The sequence below is a fragment of the Canis lupus genome, chromosome 11 (assembly GCF_048164855.1).
Source record: "Canis lupus baileyi chromosome 11, mCanLup2.hap1, whole genome shotgun sequence".
Taxonomy (NCBI): Eukaryota; Metazoa; Chordata; class Mammalia; order Carnivora; family Canidae; genus Canis; species Canis lupus.
Window position 1 is genome coordinate 67,557,726 of NC_132848.1, and position 22,344 is coordinate 67,580,069.

The 22,344-nt window shown below is 38.2% G+C and overlaps 1 protein-coding gene across 1 annotated transcript in view; it reads left to right on the top strand.

Moving 5' to 3' along the window:
• Positions 1-22,344, top strand: part of ACTR2 (actin related protein 2) — a 36,906-nt gene that overhangs the window by 11,848 nt on the left and 2,714 nt on the right. Inside the window, exons 3-8 of the mRNA XM_072768627.1 lie at positions 1,783-1,998; positions 5,691-5,763; positions 10,095-10,231; positions 12,845-12,994; positions 15,118-15,263; positions 19,296-19,428. Coding sequence (XP_072624728.1) covers positions 1,783-1,998; positions 5,691-5,763; positions 10,095-10,231; positions 12,845-12,994; positions 15,118-15,263; positions 19,296-19,428 — 855 coding nt within the window. The remainder of the gene's footprint in view (positions 1-1,782; positions 1,999-5,690; positions 5,764-10,094; positions 10,232-12,844; positions 12,995-15,117; positions 15,264-19,295; positions 19,429-22,344) is intronic.

The following is a 22,344-nucleotide window of genomic DNA, read 5'->3' on the forward strand; positions in this document are numbered from 1 at the left end:
GACATGTAAAGCTGTATTCTTGCATGGAAATAAAAGTAAATATTCTGATGAAATCAAATCAGACTTATTCTAAATTTGATGAACTATGGTTGTGAATGTGTATTGATTATATAAGCCATCTAATAGAATGATACATTCTAGAGGAAAGTAAGTAACAAAATTGTTGTATTATATTTGTTAATGGTTAAAAGTAACGTATGTTCTTGTAGGTATAGATTCCACCCTAACATTTTATTAAGTGGTTAGAATGTATAGCAAAGTTGTACGAATTTTACAGTGAAACCCATATATCCATCACTTAGATTCTGACATTAATATTCACTCTGCTGACATATCACATTTTATTTATTCATCCCTCCATCAGCCTCTCGATATATTCAAAGTATCAACATACTTCTAAAGTAATTTATCATATGCATGTCATTGACTAGAATTCACAGATGCAGATTTTTAATTTTCCATTTTCCTATCAGATGATTTTAAACAGTTAATATTTAAGAAATTTAAGTATTTAAGTTATGCTAATATTACTTTAGAAGAAATTAGTTGCAACAGAGAAATTTTAGTGAACATTTTTAGCATCTGCTTTAACTTTGTTTTTCCTTTTTGTTGTTGCTTTCAGTGGATTTTCCAGAAATCTTTTTTTTTTTTTTTTTTTTGAGCTCTCACTCTGGTTTACCTCTGATCTTTTTTTAAATTGCCATTTTTTAAAGTTTTAAACTCATATATATTTAAACCTCATTTTGAGACATTTTATGTTAATTTTAACATTTCATTTCCTCATGTTTTAAACTTATGGTATTGTAGCAAACAGTAGCTGTTTCTGATAGCTTTTTTAAGGTGAATTTATCAGTATATGTAGAAATCAGGATTATTTATCTTGACAAGCTGATTTTTAAAATAAATTCTACAACATCATTAGCCTTATTATACATACAAAATTTGACTTTTCAAATGTGGGTCATCTTAAGTATGCTCTGGCTCTCCTTGGAGACAAGACTTGTGAGTACTCTGCTTCTTGTGTGCTAGCATAGTTTTCCAGTATTATACTTTAAGGTTGAAAATGTTGCTCATGAGATAATTTTTAAAAATTGTTTCCCTGTGTCTTAATTTTTGGTATCTCTACAAATTTCCATTGATCTTGATGAGACATATATAGAAAATTTCAGTTCTGAGGCATGTGCAGGTAGAAATTTGTGAAATTTGTAAGTTGCGTGGTGCATATTTGCATTATTACAATATAATAAAGAATCATTTTATTTTTAACTTCTTTCATTATGCTTTATAGTACATTAAAACGTATCATTTACACTTACCATTTCGATATTTAGTACAAAGACGTGTGCTGCATGCATTGAGCATTTTTCTACAAGTTTTTTTTCCCTGATGTGCTATTTCACATATCACAGGCCTTATTTTTTGAACATTTGAGCAAAAGAAACAGATGAAACCTCATACAAAACCCTCCAAAATATGAAAATGTGGGGTTTATTTGTGCTAATGCTCTTCTTTTGGAAACATGTGTATTAAAGGTAAGGTCCATTTATTGATTTAAACCACGTTGTACATAAAAATTTATTATTCATGATTAAACTTTCCAAGGCATTGTTCTTGAAAGAAAAGATTTTTTAAACTAGTGGAATGAAGAACTTTATCTGAAAGTGCCAGAAAAATTAAAATTAAATTATCCCCAAGTTTTCCAAAAATATCATGGAAATGTAATTTTCTAAAGATATTTTATGCAAAAATTTGGCCTAAAGCCTTGATATTATACTTTTCTAGGATCTTATGGTTGGTGACGAGGCAAGCGAATTACGCTCAATGTTAGAAGTTAACTACCCTATGGAAAATGGCATAGTACGAAATTGGGATGACATGAAACACCTGTGGGACTATACATTTGGACCAGAGAAACTTAACATAGATACCAGAAATTGTAAAATCTTACTCACAGAACCTCCCATGAACCCAACCAAAAACAGAGAGAAGATTGTAGAGGTAAGTTTTTAAATGTATATATGTGCTTCTGTGATATGGTGTTAAAGATTCTTTTACCATTGTTATTAAGGATAAAGGCAATGAAAATAATTGCCCCCCCCCCAGATCCTATTAATTAGTCATTATTTCTAAGTAGGATATATCAGTAAACAAAATAAAATCCTACTGCCATGGAACTTACATTCTGGCAGGTGACACCCACCCCTCTACGCCACCCCACCCCTGCCACCCAAAAAGTGAGTTAGTTGAATGGTTCCTTAGAAGAATATAGATGATAAAGGGGGGGGGGGAAGAGCAGGTTAAGGGAGGTGGGGGTTACATTTTTCATAGAGTTCGAGAGTAGGCTTCTGAGAGAAGGTGATGTTTAAACAAAGAGTAAGGGAATCTGCCAGGATATACGGGGTAAAAGCATTCCAAACAAAGGAAGTAGCCAATGTGAAGGTCTTAAAATGGGAACAAGCCTGGTATATTAGAGTCCGCAAGGAAGCCAGTATGGGAAAGCAATAGGGGATGAGGCCAGAGAAATAATAGGATCATCTAGGGCCTTTCAGGCCCTTAGAATTATTCTTTTACTCCAAGTGAAATGAACCATGTCACACAGAAGGGACATGCTCCAATTTAGATTTCTGTGGCTGCTGTGTTTTGCGTAGACCATATTTGAAGATTTTCACTTATCGAGGCAGAAAATGATAGTTAGGATTAGGTGTAATAGCAGCAGAAGTAATGAGAAGTGGCCGGACTGTGGATCTATTTTGAAGGTAAGGCCAAAGCATTTTCTAATGCATTAAATATGGGTAATAGAGGTAATAGAGGGGAGAGTCAGAGATGACTCCAAAGGTTTTGGCTTGGACATGTGGAGGATGATGTTACCATTAACTGAGATGGGAAAAGACTGAGATAAGTAGACCAGGATTTGAGGGGAATGGATCGGGAGTTCAGTTTTGGTCAGCCTTCATTAGACATCAATCAAAAATGTCAGAGAGATAGAGGTACCCTCCCCTTTTCAAAAGTTCATGTTATGCCACTCCACTTTTACCAAAGACCTACATTAGTACCTGTTTTTCACTAACTGAAAGAAATTTGAAGAGGATTTTCACTTATATGAGAAAGGGGGGAAAGTGAAAATTGCATCAGCACTTGTTTTGCAGCGAGCCTATAGAGGCAGCTACACCCTGCACAGCGGGAGTGGCCCCGTCAAGCTCCTCTCCTTCCCCGGACCTACACTCAGCATCAGGGCACCATAGCTTTGAACTGTGTCTGTGAGCATCTGTGCTTTAGTTTTCTGCATCCATTAGCAAGATTTTCCCTAGAGTATCAGAAAAACCTAAGGAGGTTATTTTGGGGGTTGGGAACACTCACAGCATTTTTCCATATAAATTAATGGTAATTGCTTCTTTGGATTTACAATATTTCAGCTTTACCTAAGTTTTCATAGGATTGCTCTTGTTTTCCGATAGCAGAGAGACCTATAAAAGATCAAGTTCAGGAGAAAAGCCCGAGGCTACAGATAGCAACTTAGGAATCATCAGGATATAGATAATCAGTTCACCAGGGAAGTGGGAGCAGATAGTAGTGAGCTGGCTAAGGACCAGGGAGGTGGGAGTTAGCAACAGGAGATTGGAAGGGCTCTTTGGGAAGCAGGTACAGAGAGCAAGAAGTAGTCTGCATTTTTCATAGTGTAGATAAGTAGCTTCTCAAGGTTGTCTTTCATTATGTTTTGTTTTATATGAGGTAGATACTATGTGTCTTTGGTTATATATGAAGTAAAAATTTGTAATTTTTTCTTTTTTGTAAAACAAAATCTGTTTTAGTGGCTTTGCAGATAGAACTTAATATTGTTTTATTTTTATGACCATATTTAGGTGTTGATGGAAATTTTGGAAGGATTTTAGATGAGATTGTTGCTAGACAATATTTTTAAATTCTGGATTAAACTTAAGTTTTATATTAAGTGTTTTAAAATTTTAAGATCCTGGTGTTATTTACAGAATCCATGTAATTCTTAATGGCTTATATCTTATTACTTTTTTTCCTCCCTGATCACCCCTAGAACTGTGAAAGATAGCCTATACTGTATTAGTTCATATTTTAGTTGCAATTTATTCTAAGTACTAGTACTTTGTGATGAATAAGTAGTTATTTGTAATTGGTATTTTATTTTTAGCAGTGCATTGTAAAATCAGAGAAGAGGTATTTTTGCATTAAATCAAAAGGTTCCTCCTACACATGGAAACTTCTTCAGGAAAGCAGTTCAGTGTTGGAATGAACCAAGTTTCCTTTCAGATGAAAAGTTAGGGAGATGACATGATACCTGGATGCCTCTTCTGCTAGCTAGTTGTATGTGTGTATTTATTTATTTATTTCCCCGCCCCTAGAATGACAAGAATTGGTCTCACCTTATATTAATATTCTTTTTACTTGGGGGTGCAAATTTGGCTGTGACTGATAATGCCCTACTTTAATCTCATCCAGAAAGTTGATTTAGTACTACAAATACTTTCTAATTATCTTACAAATAAAACCAAATTCTGATGGACTTTCAAGATGACAAATGCAAATTCATCTTCCACTCTTCGGTTTTCTTCCCTGTGGAGGGAGAATGGGGGATGATGGAATAGAATACTGGTTAGAATATCTAGTTGCTTAAGTGATGAATATATGTTTCAGAGTTATAACATTTAAACCTTTGTGATTCTCATTGTGATCAGTTATAAAATGTATCTAGATTTTCAGAGTGGTGGGCAGCACTGCCAGTCAAGTAGTACTCACTGTAGATGATAGAAAAAGTCCTACAGAATGTTCCTAGCCCACCTAGACTACAGAGAATGAGCATGGTTGTGACCATAGAGCACAAGGAGACTCCTCTGTTTGGTGTGGTTCAGCTGAGAGTGGTGCCATAGCTGCCACAACTGGGGCTCAAGCTGGGAGAGTGGGCGTAACAGCTAGGCAGTTTCTATATCTGCCAGCATTCAGGAATTACTGCATTTATTTTTGTCTTCCTGCCCTGATGTTTTACTACTTTCTTCTTCTTCTTTCTTCTTTCTTCCCTTTTTTTTCTTTTTTTCTTTTTCTTCTTTTTTTAACTGCTGGTGGTAGAGCTCCAGGCTTGGCCCAGGTTGGAGCAAAGGGGTTGGGGGAGGGTCAGCAGTTAAGCAATTTCTATAGTTTGTCCTTAAATTAAAGATATTTTTATTAAGGGACATCATTAAAGAAAGGCTTGTTCAAATGCAGAAATCTTTTTTCCACTCCAATTAGCCATTAACTAAGACACTCAGAAATCTTTCCTTTGGGGGTACCTGTGTGGCTCAGTGGTTGAGCATCTGTCTTTGACTTAGGTCGTGATCCTGGGTCCCTGGATCGAGTCCCACATCGAGCTCCCAGCAGGGAGCCTGTTTCTCCCTCCCTCTGCCTATGTCTCTGCCTCTCTCTGTCTCTCGTGAATAAATAAGTAATCAAAAAAAAAAAAAAACTTTGCTATATAGTACTTATGAAATACTTGAGGACTCAGTATATATCCAAAATTCTGTTCCCCGCATTGGAGCTCTGTGACAGCTGAGGAGAATGGAGGACTCCTTTAGGTCCCTTTTGATTCTGTTTTAACTAATCTACTCTGTGACGTCAAGAAAGCATAAAAGTATTTATTATGTAACTTCTAAATTCCAGCATTTCTTTCTTTCCTTTTGCATTTTCAGGTAATGTTTGAAACTTACCAGTTTTCTGGTGTGTATGTAGCTATCCAGGCAGTTCTGACTTTGTATGCTCAAGGTAGGTGAAACTTGACTTTTAAAATAACTCAGCAGACATTAAGTACATTTTATGTCAGAGGAATTTGATTTTTCAGTAAGTTATAAATCCCAGAAAAGCACGGTATTTATATATTTATTTAAAATTTTTCCGGGCACCTGGGTGGCTTGGTGGTTGAGCGTCTGCCTTCGGCCCAGGGCGTGATCCTGGAATCCTGGGATCGAGTCCCGCCATCAGGCTCCCTGCATGGAGCCTGCTTCTCCCTCTGTCTATGTCTCTGCCTCTCTCATGAATAGATAAATAAAAATCTTAAAAATAAATAAATAAATATTTTCAAGTATTCAAATATTTTCATAATTTCTAAACTTTGTCAAATAAAATATCACATATATTTTTATTTCCTTCCTTAAAAGAAAAGACTTAAGGTAAAAAGAAAACTTCTCAATTTTTAAAAAGTTCCCTCTTTTAGACTATTTGTAAATATTTTTCATGCAGTAAGGAGTGAATATGGAATTTGTCCTTAGAATTGGCAGAGCTAAAAAAAAAATACATTAGAGATCCAAAAAAGTTAGCATAAAGTCTTGCTTGTTGTATACACAGTAGAGGAGAAGGTACACAGTTGGAAGTGCCTTCCTAACTTACGTTTTCTTGGTGCTGCCATTAGTAACTGCCTCCCTTACTATTGAGAATAAAAATTGGCTGTGTGTGGGGGCACCTGGGTGGCTCAGTGATTGAGCGTGTACCTTTGGCTCAGGTCATGATCCTGGCCAGGGTCCTGGGATCGAGTCCTGCATTGGGGTCCTTGCAGGGAGCCTGCTTCTGCCTCTGCCTGTCTCTACCTCTCTCTGTGTCACTCATGAATTAAAAAAAAAAAAAAAAAAAAAAAATGGCTGTGTGGGAGAGTTCTTTATATTCTACTAGTCTTAGTAGAGAATTTATGGGGCTCTCAGATATGTGCCACATAGTCTGTTAAGCACTTGAAATGTGAAGATGCCCCCAAAGAATTTAGAGTCTAATAGGGAAAAAGATACAGAAACAGATAATTTCACTCAGCATGTCAGAGAAGGTTTCTGAAGGAGGTGACACCTGAGCTAAGTCTTCAGCCTTAGTAATTAGTGTGTATGACATAGTCCTTAGAAGACTCGCTTTGATATTGTGGTGACCCATCTAATTCTAAACATGAATTAGTAAGAAAAAAAAAATCACCTTGGAAAAAATCCATGTTGGCTTATTAAACTGTCTTCAGTACTACCTATAGACACTTAGAAAACTCTTGGAGGAATTAAATTTTTAAAGAAGCTTTTATTCATTCACCAAGTGGAATGTACCTTGTACTGTGTTTAGTGCAGAGGACGTAGTAGTAAGTAAGCTAGATGTGGTCTCTTCTTGACCTTAAGATGATTATATTCCAGCTGTGAGTAATTTTCCTTTAAAGAGGAATTAAAAATCACTTGTTACTTTACAAGGAGTGTGCCTGCACCAAGGCAATTTTATTTCATTTTTAGAAAAATAAATTTTAGAAATTATTTTAGAAAATACTTTGAAAAAAACATAACTAAAAAATTTGAATCTAAGCTGGTGACAATAGTTTAGGTGGTGAGGATGGGACAGTTCTGCTGAAGTGAATTTTTGTTTGAATTGTATTTGAATAAAACTGACCTTAACAGATTTTTCTTGCAGTATTCATGTATTTCTGTCCAATGAGAAGATACCCTCTCTTAATTATTGATATTTAGCCATTTTTTTGTTCAACTGTTGAATCCTTAATTTTGAGAAATGATAGTCTAATAATGACCTAAAAAACTCTGAGCCACAGTACATTCTACTAAGTGAGGTAGTTAGTGCTAAACAAAAATAGGAAGAAGATATTTGGAGCCATAGAAGGGTTGTGAATAAGGGAAGTGACGTAGTGAGTTAGGAAGCTGTTTGACTGCATGCTACAGATAGGATTGAAGGGAAAAACTGGAATTAGGGAATCTGGAGGTTAGAGTTGTCAGGAAAGGTGAAAATGAACAGGTACAAACTCAACCTTCAAGAATCCATAGGAGGGATCCCTGGGTGGCGCAGCGGTTTGGCGCCTGCCTTTGGCCCAGGGCACGATCCTGGAGAGCCAGGATCGAGTCCCATGTGGGGCTCCCGGTGCATGGACCCTGCTTCTCCCTCTGCCTGTGTCTCTGCCTCTCTCTCTCTCTCTCTGTGACTATCATTAAAAAAAAAAAAAAAAGAATCCATAGGAATCGAAGTGGAGAGAATGGGTACTCCAGTGGCAAAATGGTGTGCCACTGGAAATGGGTCAGATTTGTACAGGGGAGGGCTAATCTGTGACCTATGGGAGTAGGAGAAAATAAGGTGAAGTTGGATGAGAAGGTCTGTTTGGAAAATGAAATGTAAATCTCTTCTTTAGTTAATGTTACTGGGAGTATTTTTGAATTAATGATGTGGATTCCTCTTTTTACACTGAAATGTTTCTTTTCGAGAGGAATGCAGCAATAAAAGGCAGTAGATGATTTTTATGAAGCTTTTTATGAAAGAAAATCATCAATCAAGACATACCAGCTTCAAAAGGAGATGGATTGAATGAATGTATCAAAGATGAATGAATCATGAGTAAATATTATAGTGCATTCAAGTCTGTATTAAGAAAGGGAGAGAGCGGGGCAGCCCTGGTGGCTCAGCGGTTTAGCGCCGCCTTCGGCCCAGGGCCTGATCCTGGAGACCTGGGATCAAGTCCACGTCGAGCTCCCTGCATTGGAGCCTGCTTCTCCCTCTGTGTCTCTGCATCTCTCTCTCTCTCTCTCTCTCAATCATTAATAAATAAAAATAAAAAAGAAAGGGAGAGAGCCTATTCAGGGATGTGAAAATGATAATATAAAATAACGGGTAAGAAAAATCGTTTCTTGGCCTTTTGGCCAAGATCAAGTGAAGAAAGGTAAACATTGCATATTATAAGATTAAAAAAAGTTTTTTGTTTTTTTTTGTTGTTGTTAGAAACATTATTAGACTATTAACTATTAGAAAATTTGAGTCAGAAAAAGGTTGTTTTTTTTTTTTCCTGAATTAACCTTAATGCAGATGATAACATCTGCAGTCACTTTTATTTTAAATATATGTATGGGAAACAAGGCAGCTTCTTTGCTGTTCTTTTAGTGTAAGGTTCAACTGACATTGTCTTTCTGTTTCTGGTGAATAATTGAAGTGATCCTTTGGCTAACCAAGATTAATGGTTCTCAAGTGTCCAGCTATCTAGTATCAATAGGAACTTTTCCAAAACAGAGTTTGGACTATATTATAAAACAAAAATAATAAGTACATTATTTCAACAAGTTTACTATCAATTCATGTAGTATTTATATCTCACAATGGTTTTCATAAAAGTTACTGTGATGCTTTAGAAAGTTTCACTTCAGGGGCACCTGGGTGGCCCCGTCGGTTAAGCATCTGCCTGCAGCTCAGGTCATGATCCCAACATCCTGAGATCCAGCCTGGCATGGGGCTCTCCGCTCCCTGGGGGGACCTGCTTCTCCCTCTGCCTCAGCCTGCCCCTCCCCTACTTGTGTTTTCTCTCTCTGTCAAATAAATTTTTTAAAAATTTTATTAAAAAAAGAGGGGGGGGTATTCCCTGGGTGGCTCAGCGGTTTAGCGCCTGCCTTTGGCGCAGAGCGTGATCCTGGAGTCCCGGGATCGAGTCCCACGTCGGGCTCCCTGCATGGAGCCTGCTTCTCCCTCTGACTGTGTCTCTGCCTCTCTCTCTCTGTGTCTCATGAATAAATAAATAAAATCTTAAAAAAATAAATAAAATAAAAAAAGAGGGGGATCCCCAGGTGGCTCAGTGGTTTAGCTCCACCTTTGGCCCAGGGCGTGATCCTGGAGACCTGGGATCATGTCCCACGTCGGGCTCCCTGCGTGGAGCCTGCTTCTCCGTCTGCCTTTGTGTGTGTGTCTCTCTCTCTCATGAATAAATAAAATCTTTTTTAAAAAATAAAATTAAAAGAAAATTTCACTTCAGGGAATTCAGGGATCAAGATTAAATTGGAAAGAAAAATAAGCGAATTATACTGAGCTTTAAGAACGTGTTTTTCAGTATAGGTTTCAGAATCTGTTTCTTCCCATCTCCTGGGGTAGCGCGTGGTTAGACTAAAAGTCTCACAAGAGACGTGTGTGAGAGAACACCCACTTTAGTGTCTAGATGTTAGAAGTAAATTGCAAAATAACAAATAATAAAGAAATGCTGACTTCTAGACCATTCTGGTTGGTGAAGTTTCTAGTTTGGCTTCTGTACTAATTTTTGAAATTTGCTCGCTCTGATTTTTCTGATTTGGCTTTTTATTTAAAACCTCCTGGTTCTCACACAGGTTTATTGACTGGAGTAGTGGTGGACTCTGGAGATGGTGTAACTCACATATGTCCAGTGTATGAAGGCTTTTCTCTCCCTCACCTTACCAGGAGACTGGATATTGCTGGAAGGGATATTACCAGATATCTTATCAAGGTAAGCAGAAGAGGTTTCACAGAAATTTGCTTTTAGAGGCACCTGGGTGGCTCAGTCAGTTAAGTGTCTGCCTCCGGCTCAGGTCATGATCCCGGGGTCCTGGGATCGAGCCTTGCAATGTCCCTACTCAGCAGGGAGCCTTCTCCCTCTGCCTTTTACCCTGCTTGTGCTTGTTTTCTCCCCCACCCTCTTTCTCTCAGTGTCACATAAGTAAATATTTTTTAAAAAAGAAGAAGAAAGAAAGAAGGAAATTGACTTTTGTAATTTGGTTTTTACTGACTTAACATATTTGAATGTATCCTGTCAGGATCATAGCAGATCTTCTGTACCACAGAGGGAATGACCCATTTACCCCATTATTCATATAAAAACCTGTGTAAGATTTACACACATGCTCTCAGGTATAGTAATGAGAATAGAATACATCATTACGTAATTATGTTTGCTACTCCTGAGGACTGGGGACTAAGAAGAGACCTTAAAACTTCTTGAACAAGAGAGGCGGCCTTTTCTGCCATAAAACCTTTCTTTGAGGGGCACCTGGGTGGCTCAGTCTTTTAAGTGTCTGCCTTGGGCTCAGGTCATGATCTCACGGTCCTGGGATTGAGCCGCACATTGTCAGAGTCCCTGCTCAGCAGGGAGTCTGCTTGTCCTCCTTCTGTCCCCCCTCGTCCCCCCGCTTGTGCACGCATGCGAGCTCTCTCTCAAATAAAATCTTTAAGAAAACAAAAACCATGTGTTAAAACCATAATCTTGATTGGATTCCCTTTTCTTGTCTTTCCCCAGAAAAACAGTGATAGTAAGTTAATGATGCTTGATTAAAAACAGGGCCCAGGGATCCCTGGGTGGCGCAGCGGTTTGGCGCCTGCCTTTGGCCCAGGGCGTGATCCTGGAGACCTGGGATCGAATCCCACGTCAGGCTCCCGGTGCGTGGAGCCTTCTTCTCCCTCTGCCTATGCCTCTGCCTCTCTCTCTCTCTCTCTGTGACTATCATAAATAAATTAAAAAAAAAAATTAAAAAATTAAAAAATTAAAAAATAAAAAAAACAGGGCCCAGTTAGAGCACCTGGGTGGCTCAGTCAGTTAAGCATCTGACTCTAGGTTTCAGCTCAGGTCATGATCTGAGGGTTATGAGATTGAGCCCAGTGTCAAGCCCCACATCGGGCTCTGCACTGGGTAGGGAGTCTGCTTGAGATTCTCTGCCTCTGCCCTACTGGCACAGATGTGCAAGATCTCTCTCAAATCTTTAAACAATCGGGCCCAGTTGTACCAGACTTCAATATTTAGTAGTTTTCATGGAATATATCCAGTTTTTAGTGTTCTCCATATTAAAGTTTAGTTCTAAATATAATTAGTATAATTTTATTTAAAATATTGCTGAAATGGGATGCCTAGGTCGCTCAGTGATTGAGCATCTGCCTTTGGCTCAGAGCATGATCCCAAAATTCCGGAATTGAGTCCCACGTCGGGCTCTCTGCATGAAGCCTGCTTCTCCTCCCTCTGTCTCTGTCTCTGCCTCTCTCTCTCTGTCTCTCGTGAATAAATAAATAAAATCTTATAAATAATAAAATAATGCCTGAGAAAGCATATAAGGCTGTCATTTAGAGGCATGAGTATTTTTTTTTTTAAGTTTAGACTGGTTAGTATAACTAGTGGTTATACCCCAGGTCAGTGGCTCTCCACCAGGGGTGATGCTGTCCCCCAGGGACATTTTGCAATGTCTAGAGAGAGACGTTTTGGTTTCTCCAGCTGTGTAGGAATGCTACTAAACATCCTACAGCGAATGGGCAGCCCCCACAACAGAGAGTCATTAAGGTCCACAATGTATCATTGGTGCTCCTGTTGAGAAACTCTTCTTGGGTGATGTCTGTGCAGTAAAATGGGTTTGTATTAAGTCTTCACCTTGACATCGAGTTCCTTTCATCTCATTTAAGTAATGAGATTAAGTTAATGAAAACTATAATATTCTCATTCCAAGCCAAAATTCCGCTTAGGAATTTCCAAGGATTTTCTCACAGAGATTAGGGGATTAATTTTTAAAGTTTTTATATGAAAAGTCCAATTTATTCATGATGCATATTATGGCTTTTCTTGTTTTTTTTTGTTTGTTTGTTTGTTTTGTTTTTAGCTACTTGAATTCTCATTGTGTATTTGATTAGCAAATGCTCTTGCTAATATAAATATTGTCAGATATAATATTAGAAGTTAGGGATAAAACTTTCTAAGACCTAGGGGTATTTCATGAGTATGGCATTAATTGAGCAAATGGCAGATTACAGGAGTCTGGTACTAAACTATTTATTAATATGTAGACTTTTGATTATCAAAACCATCTAAACATTAGCACTCAAGCAGTAATTTTTAAAAACTAGCTTAGTTTTTTTAGCTTGTTTTACCCATTTATTATTCATGAACTGTTCATTCTTTCACTCTCTATACAATCGAAATATAAATCCTTCTATGGAAAGTACTACTCCTATTTCTGAAACATTCCGTAAGACCTAAGGATTCACTGTCCATTTGTTATGGGCATGAGCTATTTCGTGAGCCATGATAGCTTTTGCCAGAGTAGAACTCACAGAATAATTGTGAATTTACTGTTTTTTCTATCAGCTGCTGCTTTTACGAGGATATGCCTTCAACCATTCTGCTGACTTTGAAACAGTTCGCATGATTAAAGAAAAATTGTGTTATGTGGGGTATAATATTGAGCAAGAGCAGAAGCTGGCCTTAGAAACCACAGTATTAGTTGAATCTTATACAGTAAGTATTTCCAGTATTTAATATATATGTGGGTTTAAAATGGAGGACCATGATCATTGGTGTGTGCTTATGTAGGTTTTCTTAGAATCAGTATTTTTGTTTTTGGGTTGTTACGGTATGTGTATATGTGTGACCTTTAATGTCTTTCTACAATAAGATTCTTTGATTTAGTTATTTTAGACACGACATAATGTGAAATACGGCAAGAACCATAACTTGCTTTTCTACCTTAAGACATAATTAGATAAGAGATGTTATTTTGAGATTCTAGTATCTGGAGTAGCATTTTTCAACATGTGTTTACATTGTCCGGTAAGTTTGGGAGTCGGTTCCACTTTACTGAAAAATTTCTCAGAATCTTTGTTGTGCTAGTATGTGTGTGCCTGTGAGAATATGGCATACTGCCGGTTTCTCAGCCTTATTAGACTACAGGATTCCAGCATTTCATGACACTCGTGTTGTATGAAGCACACTTTGGCAAGTGCTCATCCTGTAGCATTGCTCCAATAACTCAGCAGGTGGCAGTCTTTTCCTGACTGTATTTTCTTAATGAGATGTTCAAAACAGACGTTAACTTGAAAGTGTAACTGGGAAGACTCAGAACTCAGACCCCTGGTTATACTAGGGGAGTTGATTCTACCTGAATTTTTAACTTCTTGTTATCTTAATTGTCATCTGGGTTTAAAGTACTTCCATATCTCGTATTTGATCTAGTTATTACTAAAACGAAATCAAGTAATAGGCAGTAAAAGCAAGTATCCTTCAACCATTTGATTCATGTAGGCTCTGCAGATCACAAGTATGTTTGAAATAGTCATTTTAAGAATAACTTAATCTTTATAAATAATATTGTCTTATTTTTTAAGAAATACTGATCCAGATAATTGACAAGCAACTTAATGATCTCCAGATTTGCCCTGGCAATTCTTTTCTAAAGCTTTTTTGAAGGACGCCTGGGTAGCTCAGTGGTTGAGCATCTGACTTTGGCTCAGGGCGTGATCCTGGAGTCCTGGGATCGAGTGCTGCGTTGGGGAGCCTGCATCTCCTTCTGCCTATGTCTCTGCCTCTGTGTGTGTGTCTCTCATGAATAAATAAGTAAAATAAGATAAATAAAATTTAAAACTAAAGCTTTTTTGATAGTACCTCTAGATTTATAATTTTTCATCTACATGACTTATTTGGAAGAATATGGCATGAGAAAAAAGATGAGGGAACTACAAATGTCAAACATGTTTTATTTAATTTCTCCCCTCCTTTCTCAAAGAATTTGAGGTGGATTACAAAATATACAGTTGACCCTTGAACAGCACAGGGGCTTAGAGCGCCATTCCCCTCTGCAGTGTATAACTTTTGACTCCCTCAAAACTTAACCACTAATGGCCTCCTGTCACTGCCTTGCCAATAACATGAACAGTTGACTAACACATATTTTGTATATACATTATATACCATGTTCTTACAATGAAGTAAGGTAGAAAAGAAAATGTTAAGAAAATCATAAGGAGGAGAAAGTACATTTACAGTACTCAATTTATTGAAAAAGAACCGTGTGTCAGTAGACCCATGCAGTTCAAACTTGTGTTGTTGGGTTAGCTGCACAACAAATAAGAGTAGACTGATGAAACTGATGATGGCAAAAGAGTAAAGTTTCACAGTGTAATTATTTGGTAAATTCTTTAAAGTTTTTAACTGAATGTGTCTATGCTCTGCTACATGGTAAAAATAAATCACAAATATGTTAAAATAGAGAAGCAGCATTGACACCAGCAGTAATCCAAATGCACAAGTTGTTTATTGCTTCCTTTTTATGCTCAACTGCACATAGCAATGGAACATAACATGTCCATGCATTGGTGATTTTTCCAAGAAATTCCTGATGTGTTGGAGCATGGCATGTTGGCATGTTCTGCATTTTTAAAAACAGAACAGCATGATAATAACTATCTAACTGTATTTTATTTTAACTTTTTTTTCTTTTTGAAAGACTTATTTTAGAAGAAATAATGTTGTTGATAAGTGATTTTGGTTATAGAACAGATGTGCTTGAAGTACTAGTGTTCTAAAGAACACTGGGAAATTTTTTAATGTTTTGCTGACTAATACCTGTTATTCTTGGTTCCTAGCTCCCAGATGGCCGCATTATCAAAGTTGGGGGAGAGAGATTTGAAGCACCAGAAGCTTTATTTCAGCCTCACTTGATCAATGTTGAGGGAGTAGGTGTTGCTGAATTGCTTTTTAACACAATCCAGGCAGCTGACATTGATACCAGGTACATCATAATGATAGTTTCAAAGTTATTTGTCAGTAGATGGAGTGTGTGCAGTTAAAATGACCGAATTGTCTATTACCTCACTCATGTTTTTGAACACATAAGGCAAAAGAATGTTTTGAGGGTGGCACTGGATGTGGAGTATATATCATTGAGTCTCAGAAACCACCTTAAACTTTTTTTTTAATAGTTCAAAACTTAAGGAAAAATTTCAAGAATGATAGAACTCATGTATACCCTCTACCCAGTGTCACATTCTAAGTTTGATGTTGTGCATGTTTCTTCTGTCTCTCATTCTCCCTCTCTCATTTTTCTTGAGCCTTTTGAGAGTACATCGAACACGTAAGTCCTCTTTACTCCTCAGTACTTGCTTTGTATTTCCTGAGAAGAGAGGTATTGTATTCTCTTACAGCCACAGTGCGGTTATTGAGCTCAGGAGATTGATTACTGATCTACTGTTAGCTGCCATCCACTTTTCAGTTTCATCTCCTGTCCCAGTAATGTCCTTTATACAGTTGTTCTTTCCCTCAGGCGATTATCAAGTCTACGATCACACAGTGTATGTAGTTGTCATGTCTCTTAGTTACCTTTTATCTGTTTATGACAGTGACATCTTTTTAGACCACAGGCCAGTTATTTTAGAGAATTTTTCTCAACTTGAGTTTGAATATTTTCTCATGAGTAGATTCAGGTTACGCATTTGGGGCTGGAATACTCCTTAGGTGCTATGTGCTTATCAGGGTCTCCCATCCACAGATGAGATCTGTTGTTCTTTGTTGGTGATATTAGTAAGCTCTTAATGAAGCTTCCTGTTTAGTTTTTGTATTTTTCCTTAGTTTATAAGTAATTTGTAGGAAAATTCTTCTCTTGCTGATGTGATGAATCGCATTGATTGTTTTACGAGTGTTGAACCAGCCTTGCATCCCAGGGATAAATCCTACTTGGTCATGGTGAATAATTTTCTTAATGTATTGTTGTATCCTATTGGCTAGTATCTTGTTGAGAATTTTTGCATCCATGTTCATCTGGGATATTGGTCTATAATTCTCCTTTTTGTAGGAAAATTCTCTGAGACTGTGTTGATCTCCTGTTCCTCGTCAAACTCTGCCCACCACCCATTTTAGTGTCTGTTGATGATTCTTGCCTAAATCCTTTTTTATTAAAGGTGATTTTCTAATTCCATCATTCCTTCTATATTTATTAATTGGCATTCCAGCATGAGGAGGTGCTTTTCCTCATTCTGTTTGTTATCATCATGGACTCATGACTTTGTCCGGTGATTATAATTTATTACTGTCTTTATTTTGATGCTCAAATTATTCCTGATTTGGCCAGTGAGAGCCCCTTCAAACATACCTCTGTGTCCTTTGACATGCTGTTATCTCTTTGAGCACATTGTTTTGTGGCACAGGATAGTCCTGGCTTATCTAGAATTTTGTGGATGAAACATTACCATATGTATAGTTGGAACTACATAAAAAGGATCCTTGGAAATAGACTGTCCCCACCCCTTGTTCTCCACCCTAGTCCTCTCTCTTGTAGGTAACTGGTCTCATTAGTTTCAGGCTTATCCTTTCTGAGTGTATGTATTCTTACACAAAAGGTAGCATAGTATAAATGCTTTTTTGCACTTTACTTCTTTGACTTAATATATCCTAAACAGTCCTGTACCATTTCCTAGTGGTCATCCTCCTTTTTTCCAGTGTATACATATCATGGTCTGTTCAGTGAATCTTGGTTCTTTAGGTAGATTCCAGTATTTTTGCACACAAATAATGTTGGAGTTAATAACCTTGTGCACATTTTTGTACTGGTTGGTGTGCATATTCTGAAAAATTTTTGAGAGAGGGAATTGTTAGGTCAAAGGATAAATAAATGTATGTAGTTTTGTTACTGCTCAGCGCCCTCTGTGGCAAGTGGGACCCTCCTCTTTCCTACCGTAATAGATGAGGGCACCTCTGTCTCCACAGCTGGGCATGGTTTGGCAGCTTTTTAACTTTTATGCCAGTCACGAGACTGATGTGATATCTCAATGTAGTTTGTATTTTACTTAAAAGTGAAGGTGAACGTATTTTTCTATGTTTAGGGCTGGTTTTATCTTTTTCTGGTGGATTATCTGTTCATGGCTTTGGCTGCTGCTTCTGTAGAATTTTTGCAATTCTCCCTCTCCGTTTTTAAAAGTTCTTTTTAGGGATCCCTGGGTGGCGCAGCGGTTTGGCGCCTGCCTTTGGCCCGGGGCGCGATCCTGGAGACCCGGGATCGAATCCCACGTCGGGCTCCCTGCATGGAGCCTGCTTCTCCCTCTGCCTGTGTCTCTGCCTCTCTGTCTCTCTCTGTGTGACTATCATGAATAAATAAATAAAATCTTTTAAAAAAATAAATAAATAAAGGAAATAACTTTTTAAAAATTAAAAAAAAATAAAAGTTCTTTTTATATTTATATTAATAGCTCTGTGATATCTATTGCAGATACATGTCCTAATTCCATTTGTCTCTTGCTTATAGTGTTTTTTGGCTATACAAAAATTTGTATTTACTCAGTATTAAATAAGTTTATAACCTTTTATTGCACCCAGGGTTTGAGTCCTAGTTGAAAAGCCTTTCTTCTATACACTCAGGTTATGGAGGAATTTACTCAGAAGCATTTTGTAAAAGGCAAGTGTTTGCTTACTTGTCTGGTTAACCCTGAATTAAATAAACACCAAACTAATTTTTGTGCAATGACTGAGGAGCAGAATAATAATGGAAAGTAATAAAAATAGCAGTTGTCTTATAACAAGCAATAAATTAAATGGAAGATGATCCAAAAATCTAAACTTCTAGTAGGGAGTAAATTTTCATAGTAGAGATTATGTAGTTACTTTCATCCCTTGATTTAATGATCATTAACAGTAAAATTGCATTTGAAAGTGTATGCCTATCGGCGGTGATTCAAGTTTTGTCATTCCCAAAGCACTGGAGTCAGGTTCAGTACCTTTACGATAGAGTTAGCATTGAGAAGTAGCACAGCTCAACTTTTGTGTGCTCTGCATGTTCAAGGTGTCCATGTAAATGCCGGTGGGTACATACCATGTGTAGCCATATCTCAGCTGCAAATGCTACACTCATGTGCATACTTCTGCAAGTAAATATAAAAACCGCTCTTCTATAAGCTGGGATTATAATAGCCTGAGCCATTGGAAGCCAGTTTGAGTGAGGCTAAAATAGATGTGACTTGGCTCCTGAACTTTTCTGAGAAGAGCTCCTCAGACCCTCACTCAGTTATGTTACTTTTACTACATATGCAGTTACTTTAGATTTGATTATCTGGTATCATAACCATTAGCGTATTGAAGGGAGAAAGAGAGGACTGCTATAATAAGCAAACACCTCAATCTCACCTAAAATAACAGCAGGCAGTTCCAAAGCAAAAGAACAAAAGGCAAATGGAAAAATTGAAAAGCAAGAACTGAAATCATAGTAGAAAATGATTAATTATAGTAACAACCACATCACGGTGGCTCCGGGGAAGCACTGTGATAAGACATTCCAAATAGTGGAAGTTTATAATGTAAACTTTGGTTATTATTGAATGCTCAATTACTGGAGCACCTGGGTGGCTCAGTCAGTTGGGCATCCGACTCTTGATTTCGGCTCAGGTTGTGATCTCAGAGTTGTGAGATTGAGCTTGGAGTCAGGCTTCATGCTTAGTGCAGAGTCTGCTTGTCCCTCTTCTCTGACTCCTCTCTGCCCCCCGGCGCTCGCTCACTCTCTTAAGAAATAAAATCTTTTTAAATAAAGGCTCAGTTATATTTGCAAGAAAGCATGTCATATGCTTTAGAAGTCATTTCATTAAAATTACAGTATTTCACATGTACAGAGGGTTGGTTATCTACTGGCAGTGTGAATAGCAAACATTCAGCCCCGCAACTTCCATGTTGAGTTTTATTTAATTCTCCCAGCAATCCCCCTGAGGCCAACGGATATAAAAGAAACTGAAAGACTGTTTTCCTCATCTGAAACCCCAAACGAGTACCTTTTATATCCTTCCAGATCTGAATTCTATAAGCACATCGTGCTCTCTGGAGGATCTACTATGTACCCTGGGCTGCCATCACGGTTGGAACGAGAACTTAAACAGCTTTACCTAGAACGAGTTTTAAAGGGAGATGTGGAAAAACTTTCCGTAAGTACAGATCAATAATGCAACTGTTAACATACTTTTAAAACCCTGTAAAGTAGCTTGTGAATCTTGACAGCCACCAGAGGGAGCAAGAAGTCTTCCTAAACAAATTATTAATGCAGTCCCATGCAGCCTTGAAGAGCTAGGGAGAAGTCAATGACTGGAGGTAAGCTCTGTTTGAGAACGGTGGTACGGCCTGGTCAGCTCTGTATTCAGTGGCCCGAGGCAGTGAGGTCCAGGGCCAAATGTTCCGGTTCATCTGTAATAGCCTGGAGTCAGCTGCCGCTAAGTGCAGGAAGAACCTGCCGAGAGAAGTCCCTCCCCCAGACCCTTTGCTGTGGGGGACAGGTTTGAAGGCCTCCAGTGGATGCCTGAAACCACAGATAATACTGAATCCCACGTTGCTATGTTTTTTCCTATACAAGAACACCTATGATAAGTAATATATAAATTAGACCCAGTAAGAGATTAACAATAACAATAAAACAGGACAGTTATAACAATATAGTAGAATAAAAGTTATACGAACGTCTCTCTCTCAAAATATCTTACTGTACTGTACTCTTGTGATGATGTGAGAGGATAAAATGCCTACATGATGAGGTGACGTGCGTTATGCAGGCCTTTTGATGTAGTGATATGTCAGAAAGAGATCATCTGCTTCCAGACCATGAGTAACTGAAACCACAGAAAGCAAAGCCACAGATAAGTGGGGACTGCTGTACTATGGAGAGAGAAACACTTCTTTGATGTTTTGGGGTGATTTTTAACTTACTTTTAGGATATGTAATCAGCCTTCGTTGTTACTCTTGGACTGTCTCATTTTTCTGATTTTAGGTTATTTTTTCTGACTGTTTCTTGCATATGTCTTATTTCCCTAATCAGATTGTAAAACATCATATGTCAAATATTTTGAATCCCCATCAGCTATCTTAGCTCCTGAAACAGGCGTTAATTGGTACTTGTGAATGTATAGAATAAAAAATAATGTATGAACTAGTATATAATAGTTGATGGTTATTTGGGATTGATTTTTTTTTTTTTCCTACAAACGCTGAAGTGTGTGAAGTATAGTGTATATACTATGCACTCAGCTGGGAGTCATTGAATTCTGAGTTAATCGCTGAGCTTTGTCCTAGCAACTTTGATCTGCTGTTGTAGATAATGAGATTACATATTACAGGGGACCGTATATATCAGAGATACTAATGTCATATCTTTCGACTGTGACTCAGATTGTGAAAATTGAATTGAATGTGGATTCACATGCATTGGACAAACTAAAAGACTCAAAAGGAGCCTTGTTTAAGTATTTTGCTTATTTGTCTATTTTTGAGTTACACATAGAGTTTAAAATTCGTCTCAGGTGATTATTTCTTGAACTGCTTCTGGGTGCCAAACACTTGTCAGGTGCCCAAACAAGCAAAACAGTAGTAAATAGAAACCAGATCCCCACTCGGATTCTGCGAATGTGTCAGTAGTAAAAGGCACGGTGAAGAAAAGTGAAGTAAGGTCAGGGGCTAGAAAGCTGTAGTGAGTGGTGGTACGCATCTTTCTATAGTGTGGTCAGGGCCGGGCTCTGAGGGATTGGTTCTGAGCAGAGACCTGAATAGAGTGAGCAGTGAGCCTCGTAACCCTCAGTGCAAAGACTCTTCCAGGCAGGAACGGCAAGGGCTGTTGGGAATGTGCAGGCATGGCCAGAAGGGAAGGAGTGAGCCCAAGGAGGCTTGGGAGTGAGCTCAGAAAGGTGGTTGGAGGCAAGGCTTGTTCAGCCACAGTGAAGGCTTTAGCTTCACTCCTAATGAGATAGAAAGCCTGGGAAGGATTTTGAGCAGGAAAGTGATAGGGTCTGACTTGTTTTAAAAAGGATCATTGCTGAGTCTGGTGTGGTTAGTAGATTGTTGCTGGAGGGAGGAAGAAAGATTGTAGAAGGCTGAGTTAGGCTCGGAGGGACGGGGGAGATGGTGGAGGTTTATGAAGTGGAGGAGGTATGGAATGGTTGTCTTGACGAGTAGAAGAGAGAAGACCTGTGTCATGGAGTTGCCGAGCTGCACTGAGGGGTTCAAGTGACAGAAGTGATGCAGTTAAACCAAGACGTTGAGTTTCTCACCTGTCGTATACAGTTGCTGGGGGCAGCTGTGAAGTGTAGTCGGTAGTTGGTGTTGGGCCACTTGAGTTTAAGAGGGAGAGAAGGACCAAGTCACTAAGGATAACACCAGGAAGTGGTGGAGAGAGCACACACGCATGCAAGGTTGAGGTATGTCTTTATGTGGTTACATAATCAAGAGTGACTACAGAGTGTAAAACTTGTCCCACTTGTCTTTAATTTTGGTTGCTGTGTTCAATTCTTCCAGCATCCCCGTGGTTTACTTGACCATATTTGGTTGTTTATTTTGAGAACATTTCATTTGAATTTGAGACAATATAAAGTGAGCTTTGCTTATAAGAAAAGAATTTCAATCTTACAGTTACATGGGACCCCTTCCTCTATGATTTAGAGGCATTAGACCTTGAAGAAACCGTAGAAGTCCTCTTACCCAAACTCTTGACATCTGGCTAAGTGATTTGCTCTGGTCGTCACCAGGAGATGGGAAAACCTGCCACAATCAGGACTCTGGTACTTGGGCTCTCAGTAGGCTGATTGTAGAAATCTCTTGGTCAAATCAAGACACTTTTGAGAGTGACAGGGGTGTTGTTAATAGTGTTGGGGCAACGGGTATAAATGAGGGCTGTTCTGAGCGCACTGGGATGGATGTGTGTGATCTCTTAGCTGTGAGCCTTGGGCAATATACAAAAAATGTCACTGTCTCAGATACCGAATCGTGCCGTCCTACTTATGTCACAGGACTTGTGAGAATTCAGCAGGAGAATATATGAAAAAATCATTTTCATAAAGCAGAAAGCTTTATGCACTTGTGA